General features: G+C 39.7%; 2 protein-coding genes and 1 pseudogene across 2 annotated transcripts; 1 reads left to right on the top strand and 2 right to left on the bottom strand.

Moving 5' to 3' along the window:
- Positions 1 to 220: 220 nt before the first annotated feature.
- On the bottom strand, positions 221 to 898 carry LOC127811156 (uncharacterized). The gene has a single exon (XM_052350863.1). The coding sequence runs from the start codon at positions 896 to 898 to the stop codon at positions 221 to 223; it is 678 nt and encodes a 225-aa protein (XP_052206823.1).
- Positions 899 to 901: 3 nt separating this feature from the next.
- LOC127811154 (uncharacterized) lies at positions 902 to 1,357 on the bottom strand. The gene has a single exon (XM_052350862.1). The coding sequence runs from the start codon at positions 1,355 to 1,357 to the stop codon at positions 902 to 904; it is 456 nt and encodes a 151-aa protein (XP_052206822.1).
- Positions 1,358 to 3,338: 1,981 nt separating this feature from the next.
- Positions 3,339 to 14,379, top strand: LOC127810869 (pre-mRNA-splicing factor SLU7-like; annotated as a pseudogene).
- Positions 14,380 to 25,847: the final 11,468 nt, after the last annotated feature.

Below are 25,847 nucleotides of genomic sequence, written 5' to 3'. Positions count from 1 at the left end.
GAGCATTTTACCCCGATCTTCCCAAGATCATATTGTAGGCCGAGGGGACCTCTGCTACCAAAATGTCTAACATGACCTGGGCAGGCCGAGAACCCTTTCCAAGAGTCAACAAGAGCTGAAACATACCGTCCGCATACACCACTTCTCCGTCGAATCTAATCAAAGGGACCGGAGCTGGCTTCAACTGTTCCATCTGATATCCCATGCCCAAGAAGGCCTGTCAATATAAAACCTCGGAGGAGCTCCCCGGGTCCACGAGGATCCGTCGAAGCTCCCATTTTCCCAACTTCGCTGTGATGACCAGCGGATCATTAGAAACCGGATATCCGAGCAAGTCGTTATCCATAAAAGAGATAACGTCCCCTGGCCGAGCCCTCTTGACTCCAACATGTCGATGCAGACTAGAACTTTCTCCTGACTCCTTGCCTGGCACCATCCCAGCGGCTAAAGTGTGAAAAATTAAATGTTGTGGAGGACTTCCCTCCCTCTGGCGACTCTCTCTCCTAGGCGGAGTTCTGGTCCTGCGACTTTCTTGGGATCTACCATGTCTATGGGGAGGGCTCCTTGATCTCCGGCGTTCGCCCCTTTGTGGCTCAGTATCCTTAGCCATGAATCTCCTTAGGAAACCCTGATTGATGAGCTCCTGAATCTCCTCTTTCAGCTGATGGCACTCCTCCGTGTCATGTCCATGATCTCGATGGAATCGACAATACTTGTCTTTACTTCTTTTGTTAGCTAGGGCCTTCATAGGTCTCGATTTTTTCAAGTAATCTTTATTCTCAATTGTAGCCAGGATCTCTGCCCGGGGAGTATTAAGTAGGGTGAACCTGACTGGACTCCATCGGGGGCCCGACCTTTCCCCCCGACGACCTGGTTTATCTTCCGACTTCTGCTCCATATTCTAATTTTTCTTCTCTTTCTTATCCGAGTATTCAATTCTCTTGGCCCGCATTACCTCCTCAGCATTAATGTACTTGGTGGCTCGACTTAGAATCTCCGTGAACGTCTGGGGAGGCCTCTTAGCCAGTGATTGGATAAAAGGACCAGCCCTCAAGGCATTCTGAAAGGCCACCATGACAATACTTTGGTCAAGATTCTCAATGCTCAATACCTCTATATTAAATCTAGCCACAAAATCTGTTAATGATTCCCCTTGGTTCTGCTTGAGATTCACAAGGGTCATGGTTGATCTTCGGTGTCTCCGAAGGGGAGCGAAATGCGCCAAGAACTTGTTCCGAAGCTGTCCGAAATTAGCAATCGACCAGTGCGCCAAGCTTGAATACCAGGCTCGTGCATGTCCTTCCAAAGTGGCCGGGAAGACTCTACACCACATAGCATCAGGTGCCGCCTGGACCATCATGTGAGAGGCAAAAAGATTCAAGTGGTCAACAGGGTCGGTTGTGCCTCCATAGGGTTTGATGGCAGGGATTTAGAGGCGCTCAGATGGAATAATCGCCATGATCTCCCGACTTAATGGCTGACTGGAAACAACATCATGTGGCTCTTCCTCCCTCCGTCTCAACTCTGCAACCTCCCTCTCCAAATGTCGCAGACACCTTTCTCGCTGAGCCCCTCCGGCTCGGGCATACTCGGGACCAGATGACTTCTCCTCCTCTGAGCTCGGCTTCCCATACTCGTCATGCCTGGAGGGTCCGCTCCTTCTCTCTTCTCGATGGGACTCCCTCCCAGCACGAGGGGACCCGCCACCTTGGAATCTAGAGCGACAGTCCCCTTGGTGCCGACTATCATGGTTGGAGTGCTCCTCTTGCCTCACATCTGGAGGCTATTGTTGGGTCAAAAAGGTGTTGAGCAACTCTGTCAAGCGTTGGACTTGTCCCTCTAACTAGGTGACATGATCTTGTGATGGCGAGGGATCTGGGGGATGACCCCCTACAGGTCCACTCTCCGGTGGTTGATGTTGACTCTGATCTGGGACAGGTTGGGTACTAGTAGCTCGCGGTGGATTTCTTCTTGTCACCATAACGGGGGGAAACTTGAGCTCGTCTAAGGTACTCAACGAACAAGAGTAGATAGAGCAATCAGCCCCACGGTAGGCGCCAAATGATGATACTAGACCGATCACCGAGATCTGCCTTGAAGTAAGTACCTGCAAGGGCAGGGCCTTTAATCCCCAGGGAGAACTCCGACGCTCAAGTTAGTAGAAGAAGAATGCCCGAAATGGAAAATCACACAGTAGTCAGATGATCCATACCTATAAAAGTTGACCGCTATTTAAAGATAGCGTAGAGCATACTCTGAAGAGATAAGATAACCTCTGAATAATGGAGATAATCTCGGTTGACCGAGTCAGCCTCGTTCAAAATCAAATATGGGTTGAAGATCTAGATGACACGTGGCGCTTCCTGAGAGTGCCACGTGGCGGCACCGGGTTGGTATACTCCGATAGTAGTATAGTAATTTTGTCTTTAGTAAAATATCCCCTCATCAGATTTCAATACGACTTTCAAGTCTTTAGTGTTCGATTTAAGTATCAGGGTATTTGCCCTCCGATTATTCTCTTTCTTGTAGAATTCAAATGGTTTAACGGCGACATTTTTAATTAATAAATTTATTATTATGTTTAAGCGACAATAATTATTTTTTCTATAGGTATTGAATATAAAGTAAATTTTTTCTTATTTATTAACAAACATATGAACAAATTAAATGAAATCTGCATACCGTGCTTGTTCTAATAGGATGACAAAACACACGCTAATTTACTAATGATATAGAAAATTAACTTAAAATTTGAACATTTTCATCTTTGAACTCGGTTTCATCCGAATATTCAAATTCCATAGATTTATTTAAAAAGTGATAATTTTTTCCTTATTTTGAAGCAGTTATTACTATTAGAATATGTATTAAATAAATCTATTGAATATGCTTTAACTTATATATGTACTAAAATTTTAATTCGTTTATTTAGCATGGGTGGTTTATGAAAATATTTTTACGTGTTTAATAAATTTATTAAATGTATATTTAAATAATATTAATTATTAAAATTGTGAACTATTTTTCATGCCCAAAAATTTTATTTAATATAATCAATTATGATATATTTTTATTAGAAAAGTTTAAAAAAATATGAATTACGTAGATTAACCATACAAAGATTTGCTTTAATTTTCTTTAAAATTGATTGCAAGTGTTTACAATGGCAAAAGTGTAATTATATATAAGTTCTTCCCGACCGTTTTTTATTGCCTCGCTGTGCCTTCGCCGAGGACTCTCGAGAAGCTTCCGTCACTTCCTGCCTGATCGCGCTTGCTTCGTTCTCTCTCTCTCTCTCTCTCTCTCTCTCTAGGGTTGCAAGAACCGGAAAAAGGAACATGGCCACTGCGACAGGTATCCAAACTCACTCAAATTGATTTCTTCCTCTTTCGGAGAAAATACTATCGTTTAGCTTGATTCGTTTCTTCTCGGTTACTCTTCCAATGTCATGATTGCGCTTCGAATACTTCCGCAGTTCGATGATTTTGGTTCATTCGCATGATTGTAACATAAATAATTCGGGAGTTTAGTTAGGCCTCCGTTTGCGTGAAAAATAATATTTCTGTAGATGGACGGAGACTATTTCGCGTCTATTCACTCAACTTCATTGAATGAATTGGTTAATTGGTATGCAAGATAAGTTGATCTGTTGCTTAGAAAGATTCTTGAGGATGAATTCCGACGCCACTCTATTTGTGAAGTAATTTCACTGTTCTTGTTTAGCGCATGAATGCATCGAGATTTTCCACCCTGTAAACGGGGATAGAGATATGGTTCTTCTTGTTCATTGCCCATTTTTGAGTTTGAGTTGGGCTTCTCTTTCTTTCTTTTATGGCTTCTTGCTGGCCTTTCATAATATTTTTTGGGAAATTTGGCAGCATTCAGTTTTCATATTCCTAGCTCTGATGCAGGAAGACTTTGCATAAGAATGTTGCCACTATCCTCTGAGCTATGGTGTAGAATTTTTGTTATGGTACTAGCTATGAAAGTGAGGAAACTGAGTGGAAAATGAAGTTAGCTGCCTAAAAAAACAGAAAAGAAAAGAATGAAAAACTCAGGTGGTGCACTTCCGGTTTAACTTATTAAAGAAATTGCTAAGAAACTGCCAATCATGTGCTATTTATTTCACCTTTACATTTTTATTTCATGAACCAAATTGTGAGTTTTAATATTGGCTCGTGACGCATTCAACAGTGATAATGCCTGTGGGAAGTTCCCAGAAATCCTAATCTGACAGAACTGCTTGACGTTGTCACAACCCTAGGGTTAGTTAAGGTTGTGATAGGAATTGGGAGAAGAAATCAGAATTGTAGGAGGGGGAAAATCAGTAGAAAGAGGGAGAGATATTGAGAGAAAGGGGGAGAACTTGAGGGAGATTGGAGAGAGTCTTAGAGAGAAATGAGAATTAAGAATTCATTCAAATTTAGCATATCCATCTAACCACAGCTGAGGCTTATATATAGCCTAACATCCTCCCATATACTCCCATGTGCAATATAACAACTAGTCTAACTGCCTGTAGAATAGGACAAAACACTATAACAGAAAGAAAGAAAAGAAATTACAATTATTGTATATTGTATGCCAACTCCTACTATTATATTTACTAATATATCCTTGAGTAATTCTTAGGGTCATGACAATTTCCCCCTCCTTGAGAGAGTTCTTGTCCTCAAGAACTTGTAGCAAGTAGCCATTGCTTCATCCAATTCCCGCCTTTGCTATTTGATCTATCTTTATTTCTTTCTTTCTCCTTTTAGGCCTCTTTTTCTTCCTTGTTCTGAAGTGTCCAAGATCAACTCCAAGCCTAAGTTGCCCCACTTCCATAGGAGAAACTTTATCGGATGCAAGCTCCATACAACCACCTCTCCCTATAGCTGTCCAATCAATTTCGGTCTTCCATTGGAAAACATGATTAGCCACACCTGGCCTGATATGGTTAGTAGTTGGAACTTGGAGTCTAAAGGAAGAGTTAACTGTACCCATGGCTTCCTTGGATAGTCCATCCCCATCCCATACAAGTAAGTAAGTTAAGCAAGTATCCCTAGCTGTAGTTATTGCATTTCCATCCAACCCACTGCCATGTTTTATTGTAAAGTTACCAGCAATATCCTGGAAATGCAGCAATGGAAAATTGTTGACTTGCCTCAGATACTTAGACGAGGCTTGCTTGCGAGCTTCAAAAATAGGTGCTGCCACAACCCCAATTCCAATAGTTGGTTCCTCTGTCAATACAATAGACAGAAACATGAATTTTACCGCTGGAGCAATAACCACTAGAGCAGCTATAGTTCCATCCCTTACTACCAAACTTTTGACTTCTTTAGTTATCTCTCTCAGCTTCCCACCAATTATCAACTGTCCCTGACATTCCTTACCCAATCCGCACATCTTCACAACGTTAGAAGACGTTTCCACCAGAGATACATGCTCAATCATGCCATTTCCAGTGACAATAAGGGACTCAATCTTCCTTGCCAACCAAAACCAGCCCTGATATTGCAGCTCATCAATCGGAATTTGAACAATGGCAACAGCAGGAAACTCCTTTCCCAGAGCTGTTTCCTGATCATTGTCGTACACACCATACTTATCTTCTCCACTTTCCTCTTCCAGCCTTTCAGTGGGTACTTCCTGAGGTATTATTTCTTCTTCTAACTCAATCACTGCAGCTGAATCACTCTCCGATTCTAGAGATTCCTTGGTGTCTCCTGTCATTCCTGACAACTGATTGAATGCCTCAAGCATCTCTTGTTTTGGACTTCCGCTATTATCATCTGGATCATCTTCATCAACAACCTCCTTTCCAAAGGAATTAGAGTACTCCTTTAATTCTTCTTTTATCCAAACACTTTGAGCCAATCCCTCGGACTTTCTGTTATTGCTGCAAGCACTGTCCTAACAGCCACCATCCTTGTCAATTCCACCGAAACCAATATCCTTCTTCCGCTCCACTCCAAGGAATTCCTCCTTGTTAAAACTTCCGTGATAATCTTCAAAGTATTATACCGGAAAGTTGTAATGATACTTCTTAATAAGTATCATCGCAAACTCTTGCAGCTTCTCGCGTATCATAAGGCCAAATTCCATGCTCGTATCATGTATCCCGTTGCTTGTTCCTTTGTCCCTGTTGCTGCCAACTGAAAATGCAACCTCCCTTGGCTGCCATTGAGGCTCCATTCCAGCTGAAAATGAAGCATTCTGCTTCATGTATGCACTGCCTCCCCTAGCTTCACGAGTAGGACAACTCGAAGGCCAATAAACAGGAGCTTTGTACATCCTAAATCCCTCACTTCTCTTTAGTATGTACCTCTCAACAGTCACCCTGAAGCTGATCCAAGAAGTGGCAAATTGCAGCCATTGTTTTGCTTCAAGGTCAAGTCTATTGTAGCAGCGGAAGAAGTTGCACAGTTCTAGCAACTTGATTGGTCTCCTAGAGTCTCCTAGAGCGTCTGACTCTTAGCTAAAAAACACAATCGACATCACAGCAATTGAATGATCAACTGCCTCAAGGCCAATTAGCCAAGAATTCCTCCGTCGGAATCAGGGAGGTTGTATTCGCCTGCAAGTCTGATCAACCGGAACTGCTCTAGGCGTCTCCGAAAGCACCGTCGAAACCAATTGGCCCAGTCACCTTCAAATTTCCAAGCCCAAAGTATTAGTCGACACTCACCTCCTAGTGTGTCGGAATCCAATTCCGAAATCCAGAAGGAATTTGATCACGGGAACATAGCAGAGAGGTGTTGCAGTCACAGAATTTGTATCTGCTCGCGATAGCTATAGCTTCCAGATCACCCAAATCTAGGTCTTCTTCACGCCTTCACTGCTCGCTGGAACTGAAATGGTTCAGCGATCTTCCTAGCCGCGCTTCTTTTTTTCGGCCTCAGCTATCCGCCTTCCTCTTCAAGACTTGGAACAGGAGTGCCTATTGCGCCTTCCAGAAATTAATGGCGGTTCTTCTCAACCCAATCACCGTCCAAGGCTCCTAACCCAATTGCGATCACCTCTAATTCCAAAATCACCAGAACTCACTGTTAGTTCAATAGCTACACCCACTCTCGAGTCCCAATCGCAACACCCGTTGTATCGAGACACCCCCCGAACACCCCCTGAGTCCAACCCACTACATCGCAACACTCCCAAGTCCAAATCGTGACCTCCTGGCCATTCGCGTTCGCTCAGAACTCTTACACCAGTTGCGACTTCCTGGATAGAACGTTGTAACAACCGTCGGCAATCGATCTGCTAAGAATCAACTTCCTGGGATTCCCTCGGTCCTTCAAAGTCGCCTTCAGCAACCTAACTTGCCTTCGACTCTGATTCTAGGAGTCGCGAATTGCAAGTGTTGTTCCTCTTCAGGCTGATCCTGCTAGCACAGTTTCCTCCTTGGCCGCAGAATCAAATTCCGAGGTTCAGCCAAAAATTGCCTAGAATCGAATCACCCAATCGCTTCCTGTAACTCGATCGGCTCCAAAGCTGTCCTCCAAAGTAGCCTCAATCAGTTCTGAGGGACGCCTCGCTTGGTGACGATCTCTCCTTGGTTCCTTATGAATCGGATCGAAATTGTTGGTCGATCGGTTCTGTTAAAGCTCTTCGACAGTTCACCAATATCACTATATTTGCCTCAATTCCGTCTAGAATAGATTGAAATCACAGTCGAGGAACATGCTCTAATACCATTTGTCACAACCCTAGGGTTAGTTAAGGTTGTGATAGGAATTGGGAGAAGAAATTAGAATTGTAGGAGAGGGAAAATCAGTAGAAAGAGGGAGAGTTATTGAGAGAAAGGGGGAAAACTTGAGGGAGTTTGGAGAGAGTCTTAGAGAGAAATGAGAATTAAGAATTCATTCAAATTTAGCATATCTATCTAACCACAGCCGAGGCTTATATATAGCCTAACATCCTCCCATATACTCCCATGTGCAATATAACAACTAGTTTAACTGTCTATAGAATAGGACAAAACACTATAACAGAAAGAAAGAAAAGAAATTACAATTATTGTATATTGTATGCCAACTCCTACTATTATGTTTACTAATATACCCTTGAGTAATTCTTAGGGTCATGACAGACGTATTGAACGTTTCTGTCAGATTAGCGTTTCTGGGAACTTCCTGCTTTTTTGCACATTAATGTTTGCCTTCTCATCCTTTGAAACAATTATATATGCTCCCTATGGGGCTTGCAGCTGGATTTAAATCTCGAGAGGACCATCGAAAACAGCTGGACTTGGAAGAAGCCCGCAAGGCTGGCCTTGCTCCTGCCGAGGTTGATGAGGATGGAAAAGAGATCAATCCTCATATTCCCTAGTATATGTCATCTGCACCATGGTATCTGCATGCTGAGAAACCGGTATATTTCTATTTTCCATCCTTCTATTACAAAGTCAGTGGTGTGGAAGCCGGAGGTGTAGACTTCTTAATTATATGCTTGGTTCTTGGTAGAGTTTAAAACATCAAAGGAAATGGAAGACTGATCCAAATTATACAAAATCATGGTATGATAGAGGTGCAAAAATTTACCAGGCTGAGAAGTACAGGAAAGGAGCATGTGAAAAGTAAGTAAAGACACCCTTTTTCTTGCTACATTCTCCATCTTGTGAGCATATATTGTCTCTTTTCTTTTTTAGATTGAAGGTTATGTCACTATACTTTGGTACTCCTATGGGTTCTTCTACAGCTGTGGGGCCATGACACATAATGCAAAATCATGTGTGGAGCAGCCCAGGAAAGTCGGAGCAAAGTGGACAGAAAAAAACATTGCACCAGATGAAAAGATAGAGACCTTTGAGCTGGATTATGATGGAAAAAGGGACCGTTGGAATGCCAACGACCCAGCCAACTATGTCTATGTCATTCAGAGATGTGAAGCAAGGGATGAAGCTAGAAGGAAATACTTGAAGGAGCTACAGCTGAAGAAATTGGAGGAGAAAAACAATAAACAAAATGGAGAGTGTGGGACTAGTGACGATGAAGACAATGAAGATCCTCTAAAGGTAGATGAGGCCAAGGTTGATGAGAGTAAACAGATGGACTTTGCAAAGGTTGAGAAGCGTGTGCGTACTACAGGTGTTGGGAGTACTGGGACTGTAAGGTGAGTTGCCTTCTAATTGTCAGAATGTATGTGTGGTGATGATTGTTGTGAGTTGGGGGGGGGGGGGGGGGGGGGGCTATGTATATTCAGAATCTAACCGGATATTATTATGGTGTTGTCGGTCTTCTGATGCTGCAATCAGTTCTCACTTCAGGGTTGGATGCCAAACTATATTATATAATCCTCCACCTATTTATTTACCCCTTCTTTTGGGTCAGGAACCTGCGAATCCGAGAAGACACTGCAAAGTACCTTCTGAATCTTGATGTCAACTCTGCCTACTATGATCCTAAGACCAGGTCTATGCAGAAGATCCTGTTCCAGACACAGATCCAAATGAGAAGTTCTACACGGTAAGTATTCTTGTAGTCTAACAAATCCAAATGAAATTTTATAGTATCACACTTATGGTTCAGCTCTATATATCTATACTAATCCTCTTGGTTTCTTTGCATTGTAGGGAGATAATAAAAATAGGGTAAGTGGCCAAGCTTTGGAGTTTAAGCAGCTTAACATCCATGATTGGGAAGAATTTGAGAAGGGACAAGACATTCACATTCAAGCAGCTCCATCACAAGCTGAATTGCTTTATAGAAACTTTAAGATCAATAAGGAAAAATTGAAGACTGAAATAAAGGAGACTATTATGAAGAAGTATGGCTGTGAAGCTACTGAAGAACAAGTACCAAAAGAAATTTTATTGGGACAAAGTGAAAGAGAGGTTGAATATGATCGTGCTGGACGGATCATTAAGGGGCAGGTAAATTTGATTCCTCATTGTGTTTTGAGTTGTTTATGGTTTCTATCTATTCTCTCTTTTTTATTATTATTTTTTCTTCCTTTTTGAGGGTGGTATCAGTCATTATCCATGTATTAGAATTTTGGTATCACATGTGCACAATCTAAAACATATTGATTTGCAGAATGTAAAACATCATTATCATCATTGACTGCACCTTATTTTAACTGACTTAGGGTTTGTGGCACAACATTCATAATTTCAATTGACAATACAAATCCATGTTGTTGAGAAATCTCCTGTGTAAACCAAGAACTACGGTAGTATCAACGATCCAAGAAATCCGAACAAAACGAAAAAATGAAAATAAACGCAACACAGACAACACAACAGAAACTAAAACAAAGAACACCGCATGTACGTGTTCGGATCAAAAGATTCTACTCACGGCAGAGGCTCCGCCTCTAGTCAATCCACTATAATGATAATCAAGGGATTTACAGAATACATATATAAGATCCTCACGGCAACTCACAAATAAGAAACCATAACAACGAGAAATGCAACAAAATATAATGCTCCGAATACCCAAGCAACCCAGCACTCATACCTCACCAATCTCTCACAAAAACCACCCCAAGTGATACATACTAACCGTGAGACAAGATTGGAAACGCCTTGTGGTTCGTTCGTCCGTTCTGATCGTCGAGTGCCTTCCTGATTGTGCTGATTGAGCTCTTCGTGAGCTCTGTTCTTCTTCTTGCTTGATTAGGGCTTTTGTTTGTGTGTTTGTGTCAAGCAAAGTGAAGCTTCCTTCTAATTTCCCCAAATCTCACCCATATATATATATATATATATGCGGGCCAAGGACATGAATGGGATAAATGGGTTTGACACAATAAACTTGGGCTTGGGCTGCAGACACCAATGACCCAACCCAACTTATTTATATATAACCCAATTTAATTATTTGACCCAAATAAAACATATGATAAAATCAGCATAAACTTTGTTAATATATTTAATATCAAAATATAATACCATATGCCATATGCGACATACATGAATTAATCAAATAACATATAACATATCAATCTATTTTGAATCACAATATTAACACATGTGAAGGAACTATGTGGCAAAATTTTATTCTAGATGCGTTAGCAACCCTTCCTAATGCAACCCTTTAGTGAGGGAATGATGAGATAAAATTCTAACACTATCTTCTTATGGAAAAGTTTCGTGAGATGGCGATGAATGAAGCTAATAGATATGGTCATATTCCATCACATACTTGGTACCATAACCATTTTTCATTTTGCTATGGAACTATTCGATAATATCATCATAATAAACCTTAATCCCAAGGGTGGGATGTATGGATTCTAGCTTATCAATTATCTCTATCCATGGCCAAAGCTTCTATAAGCCATTTTATTTTACTATCACGTATGAGAGTATCCCACCAAGTTCTCTTTGGTTTTCCTGTACTTTATTCTGCTACAAACTTCTTCCATTTCATCTACTATGTTCGAAATTGTGTCTATTGATTGTTTTAATTGCTTCCCCACACATTTTTCATTCAATAGGTTCCACTATAACTTTATTACAATTAATTGATTTTTAGTTCTGTTGTTTCTTCTATAACCGCACCTCCATCATAACATTCTGATCTCAATTATACTTATATATTGCATATTAAATTGTTAATATTTTAATTATAATAATTCTTACCAATTATATTGCCATTATTGTATATTAGTCAACATGAATGTTGTGTTGAAGTATTGATCTTATAACATTCATAATTTAATTATTAATTTTGAAATTTTAATATTATATAATGCTAGTATTATAATATTAATTACTATGATAGTATGGGAAGAACATTATAAAACAAAGCAACATTATTCTGGAAACAGGTAGAAACACCATTATCTTGTGTTTATTTTTCATCTAATTTGTTTCTCTCTCTTTTTTGTCTTCGCTTGTTTTTTTTAAATATAAATAGGCATTGAATAATTTTTTCATTGTTTTCCAAAACAAAAAACAAAAATAAAAGGTTAAAACAACAAATAAAAGCATCATCTAATAAGCTCTAGGTGAGTAAGTGGCTTTCCATGCTATTGTATTTAGGTTTTCTCTCTACTTATAGGATTTTGTGTATTTAGGTTGTCCGTTTCTGTTTCATTTGACTCAGCTTTCTACACACTCTGTGTTTTTCTGCATTTTTGTGCCTGGTGAACATGTTGCCTAAAGTCCCTCCTATTTTAGGCATCTCAGTAGAACTCAGTTTGGTACCTGGATGATGTAGGTGGCCTTACCTAACTCTGTCCTTGTACTTCTTTTCTCAAAGCAACTTTTTGTTGTGCTTCCTAAAGGTGTTATAGCTCCATTGAAATAAAAATAAGCACCAGTTCCTGCAGCTATTGAACAGAAGAGAGAAGAGTGGATATGATTAATTTTATGTTTCATTCAATTTGTTTACTTTTCCAACTGACTTGAAGACAAAAAAAGTTTTTACTTCTTCTGTTGAGCAGGAAGTAGGCCTATGTCCCCTCCCTTTCTTTTTCCTTTGTATATTTTAACAATTCGGGATAATCTTAACTTGATGCTCTCATCAGATTTGCCCTTCTCAATAAATTATGAAGTATGTTCTAACCTGGCATGTCTACTGCTATTTTGCAGGAGACATCCCTTCCCAGAAGTAAGTATGAAGAGGATGTTTACATTAACAACCACACGAGCATTTGGGGTTCGTGGTGGAAGGATCATCAGTGGGGTTACAAGTGTTGCAAACAGACTATTCGAAATAGCTATTGTACTGGTACTGCTGGAATTGAGGCTGTTGAAGCTGCAGCAGATTTGATGAGGGATAATGTGGCTCATAAAGTGGCCACTGATGGTTAGTGTCTAAACTCACATCTGCTTCAGGACTCCCTTGCCTTGATGGAGTGAAGAGATGCTTTATAGTTATTTGAATTTGGCTTTTTGGTCCATTTGTCGAGGGATACATATGGAGAAAGCTCCAGGATGGTAAGGTGGTTGGATGGAGGAAGTACTTTTAGCGAACTTACCTTTTACTAATGTTATAAAAGTAACTGCAAAGCAAGTCACATTGTTTAATTTTAGAGTCATCTAACCCTTGAAACGTTGCATAAACCTTTTCTTACACATTTTTGTGAACTCAGAGTGCATTCGGCTAACCCTAGATTGCCCTTTATTTTTATAATAAGAAAAATCCTCACACTGCCCTTCATATTTATAATAGAAAGAACATTCCACATAGCCTGCCTCAGAACCGTGAGGGGGTTGCAGTGGTCAACCTGTCACTGTTTATACCAGAACTCTCCTGCCTCTCCCTAACAAAATTACACAATAGTAACAGTACAAGAAAATTATTAACATAATTAAGAAATAACTCGTAGAGCATTATATGAGAAACATCAATTTTTCATCATATATGGTAAGGGTGTTTTGTGCTATTAGTATAAATAAGTGTATAGAGGGTATTGGACAACACAATGTGGTGGCTTGGGTAGGATTTAGGCCTCCACACCCTTGGGCCAACCAAGTTATAGCTAAAAATGTTTTGTGCCTTCTCTGGGGTCAGACTTTGTAGTTGTTGAAGTCCTAATACTATGTTGTGTCTTTTAACCAGCGAGATTGGGACAATTAGTCTTGTTAGTTAATTTGTCATCTGTTTCATTGTTTTATTTTGCTATTTGAATTTTACATTGAAGATTTGTACATTTTGCAGTTACATTATCTTAGTCTTTTTCCTGATTACTTTGTCATGTTGGAATCAGAGATGGCTAAAAACACGGAGGAAAAGAGGCTTGCTTCTTGGGGAACTGATGTACGGGAGGATTTGGTTCTGGACCAAAAATTACTTGCTGAAGCATTGCAGAAGGTAAGTTTAGATTCTTCAATGGCTGTGTGTGTGGTGTGAGGTGCATATGCAGTGCCTCTTGCATCTGATGGAATATTTGGTGTCGACAGGAAGATGAAAGGAAGAAAGCAGAAAAAGATGAAAGAAAACGCAAGTACAATGTTAAATGGAACGAGCGAGGAGGTATGGCTTCATCCTCTCATTGCTAAACTTGTACCAAGTAATTAATATTCTACCTACATCAAGCGGGAAGCTTCCTCCTCCCTTTTTATATAATTCGCTTACGATATTGTTGTCGCCAGGTTGTGTTACTCCCGAGGAGATGGAGGCACACAGGATGAAGAAAATCCACCACGATGATCCGATGAAGGATTTCCTGCATTAAGATCGGACCACAATATACTTGCAGTTGGTTTATTCTTGGACTCTTATATAAGTTGCAACCTCTTGAGGCTGTCTTCAAACTGGAATTTTGTCATTCATCATGCTTTAAAATTGAAGCATTCTAACAATTGGAAGGATTTCAGAGAGCCACATGCTTTAATTTTGTACTTAGTTTCAATTCTAAACCATCTTTGACACTATTAGATATTTTACAATTAACTGATGGCATGACAAGTTGACGGGACAATTATTCATCTTCATGACTGCCACGTCAGCCCCCTATTTTTCTCACTCCTCCCCGCTGAAAATGGCAACCATGGCTGAACGCACTAGTTCGATTATGGTTGCCTCTTTCTCTCTGTCTCTTTGATACTAGTGTTCATTTTTGCGATATATGGGAGATGTAATTATAATAAATTTAAAAATTAATATTAAAAAATTTATATATTAATCTTGAAAATATAATATCTTAAATCTTAATTAATATTAAAAAATTTATGCATTAGTTTTGCATTAAATTAACGGTAGTGATCTATTAATTATTAAAATAAAATTATTTATTATATTATATATTTATTTATAAATTATAAATATAAATATAAATTAAAACTCTTAAATGTAAGAGAGCATGGACTTTTCAATACTAATTAAAAATTTACTTAAAATTTTTAATTTCTGATATTGAAATTTAATTTTTGTAGTGATAACAAAATTTTGAATATATGAATTTTGACTTTTTTTTTTTACTATGTATTAATTTTCTTCCATAGCCTTGCAAATGTGATATGTTAAATCTTAATTAATATTGAAAAATTCATACATTAATATTTATTTTTTAACAATTAAGGAATTAATCAAAAATAATATTATAAATATTTTTGATTAATAATATATATAAAAATATATATATTTTTAATTCATTGAGAAATTATATATCTATACATGACATAATTAATAATTTAAATTATCTATTCAAATTTTTTATTAATAATATTTATTTAATTGATAGTGAAAATTTTCAAAATACTTTATAGGAGATCTTCAATTGCTTTGGAATAATAAGTACTAAATATAAATTATTTTTATTTTATATAAATGAACAATTTTCTATGACTTAATTAATAGTTTAAATTGTCTATTCATATTCTTCAAAAATAATATTTATTTTTTATTGATTGAGGGATTAATTGAGGAATTAATCAAAAATAATATTATAAATATTTTTAATTAATTGATGAGAAGATTAATTGAGTTTAAAATTAAGTTATAAATAAATATTATAAATAGTATTGGAAACCCATGCTTAATTTTTTACTTTAATTATTAATTATAACTATCTTTAATTTAATGTAAGTTTTAGAGATAAAAAATACTTTGGCAAACTACTGGAGAAAAAAAATGCTTGATAAACTATTTAATAACTAAATATTTATATACACATAATAATGTATTGAAAAATCAATGCTTAGAAGTTAGCTAACTAAATATTTAAATGGGTGAATAAATAATATACACATTATAAATGGCTTTTAATAATTTTTTAGCAAGTAAGCCGAGAAGACTATGAAAAATCATTACAAAAGTGATCTTCTAGCTACATCTTGTGTAGTTTCTTGGTGTGTATCCATTCTTGCAAATTAAAAATTACCTACGTGAGGATGTCAGTAATGGGGCATAATTCAAAAAAAGAAAAAAAATTACCTACGTGTATATGTATATTCATCTATTTAATTGTGTACACAACAAATTATTTATTAACTAAATATTTAATTTACACATAATAATACATTGAAAAACCCATGATTAGCATTGAAAAACTCATGTATTGAAAATTTTATTATTAAATTTATAGTAATTATTAATTACTACTACTTTTAGTAATAATAATTTAATTATTATTAATGCAAGTTTGGAGGAAATTTTTTTTTGCAAACTATCCTACTTTTATAATAATAATAATATAAAGATAAAGATAATTTAATTATTATTAATGCAAGTTTTGGGAGAATTTTTTTTTTTTAAGACTATCTTACTTTATTATGTGTATATTAACTAAATATTTAATATACACAAAATAATGCATTGAAAAACCCATAATTAGTATTGAAAAACTCATGTATTGGAAAATTCATTATTAATTTTACAATAATTAATACTTTTAGTAATTAATGCAAGTTTTGGGGGGAAAAACTCTTTGCCAAACTATCATACTTTTATATATATAAAGATTTTTGTCTTCTTCTCCCCCATCTTTTGTACTTTCCAGAAAGACAATAGCAATGGTTGAACTAGTGGGGTTCGACCATTGCTAGGGGCGAGCAATCGAACCGATTGAAATGTTAAAATTGAATAGATAAAAGTTGTGTAAAAAATCAAATTGATGATGCGGTGTCGATCACTTTTTTCTGTCTCGGACCAAATACTTGCAAACAGAGTCGGGGACTTGTTCCTCTATGATCATTCCGACGCTCAAGTCAGTTTACCGAGTTATCAAAACTAAAGTAGGTAATAGAAAACTAAAGAAAAAAGGTCCTCATTACCTGTCTTGGTCGTTTCAATTTATCCTCATGCCTCTTCCCCACTCCTGTCAAGATAAGAATTCTCCTTTCAAACTTCTGGGATTAGGATCTCGTCCCTTACAGAGCCATGATCTTGATGGAATGGATTCGGTAATCAATTTCTGAGGGGCTCGGGATAATCCCTACCTCCATGATGTCCAACGTGATGATTGAGGCTGAGGAATTCAGGGAATCCTTGTTGAGCAAAAGGCTAAGATTACTAGTCAGTTTGTTGAGACGTATCTACCACGTGTCCATCCCGGACTTGGGCTAAATGGCGACCTTGGCTTGGTTCTCTGGCGAACAGGTCTCTTTGCTATTATTGGCTATTTTTCCAGGGTATTAGGGTAATTTTGAGCCTGAGAGCATTTCTCTCATCATTTGCCCCCCACTCCTCGAGTCATTCAGCTTCAATGGTTTATGGAGTGTTGGAGTCAGCTTGTGTCTTTAAGTTTATCATCCCGAAGGAACTTGACTTCTACACCATCCATAAAGTTTTCTTCGAGGGTTCGAGCATAACGCATCGATTATCTTCGAGGGCAAGCTTCCTTTTCCTCCAAAGGTTGAATTCTAATGAGGAGTTGAGGAGTTTTGTCTTTTCATAGTCACTATCAATTTTTCTCGGGGTTAACATCGATTTTTTCTGGTGTTGTCCTAACTTTCTTTCTCGAGATGCACAATCCAGGGCAATTAATGCTCATCATTACCCGTCTCCTTATTCTTCGCCTATAAAGCTCTGATACGTGACTCTTGCCCTTCTGTTCATTTCTTCTCCCCGATCTTTTTCTTTTTTGTTTTTTGGCTAGCTTGCTGTTGCTTTGTTATGTATAGTGTTTCCTTTTCTTCTTGCTCCTTCCTCGTCTTCTCTTTCCTCTTTTCTTCTATGGTGATTACCGGATCTGGAAGACTCAACTCGACCGGTGTAGAGCAAATCAAGTGGGAAACCCACCCTGCTTCTTCCATTCCCTGCCAATGGATGAGTGAGTCACAATGTTGGCATTTTATGGAGAAGTACAATATTTTCGAAGACTAGGAGGTCGAGTTTAACACACATTTGAGGGCATGCCATCTCGTTACCGGCTGCCTCTATGTCTACAAATGTGCTTTTGATAGGGGCTTTCGCTTGCCCCCCTGAAGGAGGGTCATGTCACTTCGTCAACATCTCACCATCGTTTCAGCCCAACTATCCCCTTTCGGATGGAGGTATTTGATGGGTTTTGTCGTTATCTGCAGCATTGGCTAGGTAGACCCTTCGGGGGAGCTATTCGATTACTTCTTCACCACCAACCACGATCCAAGAGGTTGGATTTCTATCTCGCTGAGGGTCGTGAAGGAAGGCTACCTCCTCGTGTCCAAGGACTGTCCTAGAATTGAGGCCACGACCACGTCTCTTATTTTCTCTAAGGGATCTAAGGATTCAGATGAATGGAAGGAGCGCTATGTCTTCATCCGCCCTTGGGGTTCTAGCTCTACACAAGGGGTCTGGTCTGTGTGCAATGGGTGGACTTTGGACACCAAACGTAAGCGTTCGAGTGTCAAGACTATTAAAAAGTCAGCCAGTAGGATCCTGGGTATCAACAGGGATTGGAAGGAGGAATGGCTTTCAAATCCAACCCTTGCTGACGTGGGCTTAGATGGTGGGACCTTTAAGTGTTGGCCCTTATCTTTCTTCCCTACTCCTTTATTTTTTTCGTCATTGCCGGACATTGACTCCATTAATTTTTTTCTACGCAGTTGAAAACCCCTAGGAGATACCTTACTCCTTCGCTATCGAGGGGATGATTTTAGATTTCCCTGAAAGCAAGGGGCCTCTAGCCCGTGCAAAACTGAAGAAAGTATTCGAGAAGACTCCCAAGACCTCTCAAGGTAAATAAAAGACCTCCTGCTCCTTCTAGGTCGAAGAAAACGGTTGAGGAAGACCTTAAGACCTTTCAGGAGGTCTCAAAAGGCAGCGCCGAGGCTTGCCCAAGGAGCCCTTCCTCCAGATCATGAACTTCGAAAAATAGGAGGGACCCCCAACCTTCTCTCCAATTAGCGACGCCGCTTGCTTTACCACAAGATCCATCTAGAGGCGATGATGAAACTATCGCCCAGGTGCCTGAGGTGGCTAGAGTAAAGACTCAAAGAGGTCAGCCATTTTCAAGTACCCTAATGCACCCCGCCGTTCCTATTCCTTCTATTTTTAGGCGCATACTAACGTCCCTATCACCGGAGAGCCACCTAGAATTAATAAGGAGAGCTTTGATAGAGGAGACCTCAGTGCTATCCACCAAGGAGATTCTAGCCGAAGGGCAAAGCGACGAAGGGTTGAAACTGCCCTTTCATCTTCTTCAGCAAAAGCGACTAGAGCCCTCGAAGTAGTCGGGGCTTTCGCTAATGTCCTTGCGGCTCCTCAGGTCTCTACCGCTTCTGTTCCTGATTCAGGAGTAGACCTTTTGCATCCAGTGATTTCCAGCGTTTCGCCTACCTTTGGCAATATGGATTACTACACTGAGGCTATGAAGGTAATGTTAGTTCTTGATTCCCTTTCGGGCTATTCCTTTATGTAAACAGGCTCTGATAATCATTCTTTTTTTTTTTTCGAGTTTTTTGGGCAGTGCCTCTCAGTCTTCAAGAATTCAGTAGCTTAACAAGAGTCAGGACACCTAGCTCGCATTGCAGCCCTGGATTCGAAAGTCCAAAGGCTTTGGGAGTCGAAGGCCTTCTCTTCTAAAGTAGTAGATCTCGAGCACCATGTGCGTGTCCTTAATAAATCAGTTGAATTGGCTCGGGAGGAGGCGAAGCTCGCCAGCAAGGCCAAGGCTCAAGCTCGCCAAGACCTAGAGCTGGTGCAGAATGGGATGTTGGAGGCTCATCAGGCCAACTCCCGACACTTGGGAAGGAGTTAGATGTTGTGAAGGTCGAAAATGAAAAGCTCGGAGAAAATATGAAGAGGCTAACCTTATAATTGAAAGAACCTAAGAAGAGTTAGGTTGAAACAATGGAGTCCTATTCCCGATGTAAGGAGGATCTCCAAGTAGCTAACGCAAAGCTCCGATCCGCCCTTGAGGATGCCTGTGTGGCTTTTTAGAACAGTCGTGAGGAATTTTGAAACTCAGAGGCTTATGCTTCGGAGCTAGAGGGAGTTCTTCGAGGCAGATTCGAGTATATGAAGGAGCGCTTCCCCAAATTGGACGTAGACTTCATTACCTTCGATGTCTTAGTTACTTTATCCTCTATAAAATAGATGGAATGTACTTGTAAACATAAAATCTTAATAGAATTTAACATTGACATTTTCTTGTTCCTTTTTTCGCTTGTTTTTCAAAGCTTACAAAATTTTCAGCAGTTCCACTTTGGATCATGAAAATTGAATGCTATCAGCATTAATTAACCACTCCTCGAGGTGAAAGTTAAGTACCCCCACCTTAACCCTCTAGATGCATTAAAAACAGGTTTTATCACTGTCAGGAACACTTTTTTCATAGCAACCCCCTCTTTTTTTTGTTGAATGAGGCTATTTTTAGAACTGGGAGAGTTATATCTAACCCCTTTTTTTATTCGGGGGATGACCCCCCCGAACTAATCCGATCTTTATTAGGGGTGGTCCCCTAAGGATCGTACCAGCTTGGTTGGTCGGGGGTTCGGGGCCCCCAAGGATCATATCTAATCATTTTCCTCTTTATTAGGGTTCGGGGCCCTTAAGAATCACACCTGATCATTTTCCTCTTTATCGGGGGTTCGAGGCCCCCAAGGATCACATCTGATCCTTGCTCATACTTGGGGGTTTAAGCCCGAAGTTATCCTTATTTTTTGGTCAGGGGTGGTCCCCTGGGACTCCTGTTGCGAGGAACCGACCTGTTGGAAGAATAATTTTTATTTGAGAAAATCATAACAGGAAGACATATTATTGATAAAACTTCCTCAAATTTTACACATTCCAAGTATTTTTAACGGGTGTTCCCTCTGCGGTTTCGAGTTTATAAGCGCTAGGATTGAGAGCTTCTGCTACTCTATATGGGCCTTCCCAATTAGGCGTCAACTTGTTTGTCTCCCAAGCACTTCGAATGTCTGCTCCCCGCAACACCCAACTCCAGGTAGGAAGCTCCGAGCCTTAACCCTTCGGTTGTAGTACCTCTCAATACGTAGATTGTAAGCAGCTTGTCGAACCCTCGCCTAATTATGGAGATCATCAAGGAGGCGCAAATTATTTCTTAGATTCTACTCATTGGACTCTGGGTTGAAATGCTCAACTCTGAGGGTTGGTACCCCTATCTCCATCAGGATTAGAGCTTTCGAACCATAACATAAGTTGAATGGAGTCTCACTCGTAGACGCCTTCGTAGTGGTTCGATAAGACCATAGAATACTCGATAATTCATCCACCGAGCTTCCATCTGCTTTATCCATGCGGGCCTTTAAGCCATGCAATAAGGTTTGGTTAGCAAGTTCAATTTGGCCATTAGCTTGCGGATGAGCCATCGAGGTGAAATGTTGCCTTATTCCCAACTCCTGGCACCATTCCTACACTGATCGGTCAGTGAATTGAGTGTCGTTATCTGAAATCAGGACTCGAGGGATTCCGAATCAACACACTACATTCTTCCATAGAAATTGCTTAACTCGTTGAGTAGTAATGGAGGCCACTGGTTCTGCCTTAACTCATTTTGTAAAATAATCTATGGCCGCAATAATATACTTAACTTGCCTAGCTGCTGGAGGAAAAGGACCCAGGATATTGATGCCCCACTGAGCAAAAGGGCAAGGTGTAACTAGATGGGTTAAAGCGACGACTGGTAAATGGACCAGGTTGGAGATTTGCTGGCATCTATCGTAAGCTCTAACAAGTTGCTTCAAATCCATCGTCATCATTGGCCAATAATACCCTTGCCAAGAGCCTTCTAACCAAGGGTTCGAGCCCCAATATGGCTTCCACATATCCCTTCGTGAATCTTCCTTAGGATGTAGTCTGTTTCTTGAGGCCGTATGCACTTTAGTAAGGGTTGCGAAAATGACCTCTTATAGAGCTCCCCATCGACTATCACAAATCTTCAGGCCTTTCTCTTGATTTCTCGAGCTTCTAAATTGCCTTCAGGAAGTTTTCCCTCCTTCAAATATAGGAGTAGGGGATCCACCCAACTTAGTTCGGCATCAATACACATCTGTTCAGCTGACTCCTCAATGTTCTTTTGTGGTAAAGACTCAATTCGAATCTCTCAAGAGCTCGTAGGAAAAGAGGACGAAGCAATCCGGGACAAAAGATTTGCTTCAACGTTCATAGCCTTAGGAACCTATTCCCGCTTTCACTGACTGGAAACGCGACATTAGTCCCTTGGCCATAGCTAAATATTTTTTCGTGTGCCCCTCCCGAGTTTCATATTCTCTGTTTACCTGCTGCACCACCAAGTTCGAGTCCGAACTTACTTCAATTTGTTGCGCTCCCAGCTGCTCAACAAATCTTAGCCTAGCTAATTGGGCCTCATATTCTGCCTTATTATTGGACACACAAAACTTGAAATGTAAGGCATAGGGCTAGGTCTACTCATCAGGGCTTCTAATCATCAGCCCTGCTCTACTACCGCCCGAGGTCGAGCTCCCGTCTACGGCCAACATCCATGGCTTTTGGTCCTGTTCCGAAGGCTCCTGGAACCCGACCCATTCGGCGATAAAATCTGCCAATGCTTGGGCCTTAATAGTCAGACGAGGCCTATATTCAATATCAAAAGTTGTCAGCTCCGTTTCCTACTTTAACATTCTTGCTGAGAGCTTTGGTTTACTAAGCACCTACCTTAAGGGTTGGTTAGTAAGCATAATAATGGTATGAGCCTGACAATATGGTCGAAGTTTTCTTGCTGAGGTTATTAAGGCGAAGGCCAACTTCTCCATGGGAGAATATCGAACCTCAGCCTTGGTTAACCACTTGTTAGCATAATAAATAGGCCTCTGTCTTTTGTCTTCTTCACGAACCAGCACCAAGCTTACTGCCTCCTCGGCCACTGCCAGATACAGATATAACGATTCCCTTTGCTGAGGTTTGGTCTGGATCGGGGGCAAAGCTAGATGTTCCTCAAGCCTGCTAAAATCTTCTTGACATTCATTGTCCCATATGAAGTTCTTTGCCTTCAACAGGGTTTTATAAAAGGGAAGACCCTTTTCCACTGATCGGGAGAGGAGTCTCCCTAAGGTTGCCATTCTTCCTGTCAGGCTCTGTACTTCCTTGATATTCCTCGGGGGTGGCATGTCTAGGATGGCCTTAACCTTCGCTGGGTTCACTTCAATCCCTCGGTGATGAACTATGTAGCCCAGGAATTTTCCTGCAGAAACTCCAAAAGCACATTTGTTGGATTAAACTTCACATGGAACTTACGGAGGGTTTAAAAGCATTCTTCCAGGTCGGCTGGATGGTGTTCAGCAATGAGACTTTTTACCAACATATTATCCATGTATGCCTCCATATTTCAACCCAGCTGATGCTGAAAAAGCTTGTTCACCAGACGTTGGTAGGTGGCCCCAGCATTCTTCAACTCGAACAACATTACCGTATAACAATAGGTTGCTTTATTAGTGATGAACGCCGTCTTTTCCTGATCTTCCGGGTGTAACGGAATCTGGTGATATCCCTGAAAGGCATCTAGAAAACTCATCAGTAAACTTCCAACCGTTCCATCAATGAAGGCATTATCTGGGGAAAAGGGTAACTATCATTTGGGCAGGCTTTATTAAGATCGGTAAAGTCAATGCAAAGCCTCCGCCTGCCATCTCCCTTGGGTACCAGTACCACGTTAGACAACCATTCGGGATAGTCTACCTCTCGAACATATTATGCCTTCATAAGCTTCTCCACCTATGCCTCAATTGCCTTAGCCCTTTCAGGAGCAAAACTTCGCTTCTTCTGCTTGACAAGTCGAAAACCTAGGTGTATTCCTGTTGTTGTACTTTTTGTATATTAGTTTTGATGATGAAAAACATATTTTGTTTAATCCCTAAGTCATGAATCAAGGTTATGATTTTCAACATAAATCAATTTCAATATTAAGTATTACTTTGTGAGAATGAAAACCAAATGAATTTCAAGTATCGAGATTTCAAAGTTATATTTTTTCTAAGTCTGGGAGATTAGTACCTTATAAGGAGACCTATAAGAAAATGTTTCTTTTTAGAAAACTAACTCCCGGTAATTCAATAGCTAACATTCATTAGTGATAAAATGATTTTTAACGATTTTTTCAAGAAATAGAAAGTATATATCTTGGAGGTGGTAAAATCGCAAAATCATAAGTTTGTACTAAAACCCAAATTCTACTTTCTTATTCTTATGGATTTTGATTTTTTTGATATTTTTATTGAATCCAAATGGGGGGTACTTTGTTATTTACATTTATGTATTAAAGTAAATGGAAGGTAAAATATAAATTAAGAAAAATGAGGACATATTGTCGACTACATGCCTTCACTCTGTCGACTACATGCTTTCATTTTGTCGACTAACATATTGTCTTGGTCGACTAAGTTATAGGATCAGTCGACTAACAGTGTGTTTGTTTGTGCCTTGGTTGACTAACGATAAGCATTGGTCGACTAATAGTATATATGTTTTGGTCTTGGTCGACTAACCTTAAACCTTGGTCGACTAACAATGCTTTTGATATGACTTGGTCGACTAACTCTGTGAGTTTGTCGACAGATGGGTTCCCTTGGTCGACTAACTGCCATGTGCATTTTTGTCTTGGTCGACTAAGTGCCTTGTTGTCTTTATGACTTGGTCGACCAACTTATTTTCTCTGTCGACTAAGCTTGTTATTTTTGCTTGATTCTGTCGAATAACCATTTTCATCTGTCGACTAAGTTTCTTTCGTAAAAAGCACAACGACTAGTTTTTTCAAATCCCCAACGGTCTCAAACGGCTAGTTTCTTCTTCAATCTTTTTGGATGCCTATATATACAACTCATTGATGACCAAGAAGAGGCTAATGGGTGGGAATGAAGTGAAGTGAGCTTAAGAATTATTTCATACTTCTCGATTTACATTTGTGCTTCAACTTTTCTCTCAAAAGGCTTTGTACTAAATCTGTTTCATTTGATTCAAGCCTTGTATCTTTATTGAGAGACATTGTAACTAAGAGTGCATACTCTTAGAAACTCTCTTTTGTATCCTTCTTATTTTTCCTAGCTTGTATTGCTAGAGGGCTTGCTTGAAAGCAAGAGGTTGTATTTCCTAGCTTGATGCTAGAGGGCTTATCCGAAGTGATAGGAGGTTTTAGTGGATTGTTTGCAAAATCCTTAGTGAGGAGCTAAGGTAGCGGATTAGGCTTGGGTTAAGCCGAATCACTATAAATCCTTGTGTCCATCTCTTGCTTGCGCTATTTGTTTATTTATCTTTCCAAGCAATTTCATTATTCCTCACTTAGTTCACATATTTATCTTTGCAAACTTATATTTGTCACTTTATATGCTTGACGTTTTTAAATCACTAAAACCTCAATTTTTATCAAAAAGTTTTTCAAGTTCAATTAAGTTTTTAAAATTATCCAATTCACCCCCCCTCTTGGTGTGTGTCATAATACTTCTATTCTAACAATTCCCAACCTGTGTGTCATGACCTTCGGGTCTAGCCTCGACATGTCTTGAACTATCTATGCAAAAACATCAGCTTATCGTCGAAGGAGGACTAAAACCTAACCCCGTATGGGGTCCTTTAGCTCAGCGCTTATCTTTATACACCGGTCAAGATGGTCCTCTCTTAGAGGCACTTCATCAAGCCTATCCACTAGCTCCGCCATCTTCTGGTCCCCCGGGCACTCCAATAAAAAGCTAACGGCTAGTGGAAGTTCCCTCATTTTCTCTCGATCCCCCTCCTTCTTAGGGTCAGAAGTTTCTTCCTGAACTGGATTCTCTTCTATTGTCCTTCGCGGGCTCTCAACCCCCCCGTGCCACTCCTATGGATGCCATGTAACATTCTCTAGTCGAACGCAAGTCTCCTCGTACTTCTCCTACCCCATTAGCCATGGGAAACTTTACCACCATTTGATAAGTGCTAGGAATAGCCTGAAAAGCGTTGAGACCCAACCTTCCCAAAATCATATTATAGGCTAAGGGCACATTTGCTACCAACACCTCCAGCATGATTCTAGAAGTACAGGAACCCTGACCCAGGATCAACACGAGCTGGATGATTCCATCTGAGTATACTACTTCGTCG

This window comes from Diospyros lotus, chromosome 10 (genome assembly GCF_014633365.1).
Source record: "Diospyros lotus cultivar Yz01 chromosome 10, ASM1463336v1, whole genome shotgun sequence".
In the NCBI taxonomy this organism is placed as follows: Eukaryota; Viridiplantae; Streptophyta; class Magnoliopsida; order Ericales; family Ebenaceae; genus Diospyros; species Diospyros lotus.
Note: the sequence above shows the minus strand (reverse complement) of the source record. Positions and strands in the feature narration are given on the sequence as shown.

Excerpts from the sequence above, each read along its gene's own strand:
- LOC127811156 (XM_052350863.1), bottom strand. The coding sequence starts at position 898 with ATGGAGCAGAAGTCGGAAGATAAACCAGGTCGTCGGGGGGAAAGGTCG.
- LOC127811154 (XM_052350862.1), bottom strand. The coding sequence starts at position 1,357 with ATGGTCCAGGCGGCACCTGATGCTATGTGGTGTAGAGTCTTCCCGGCC.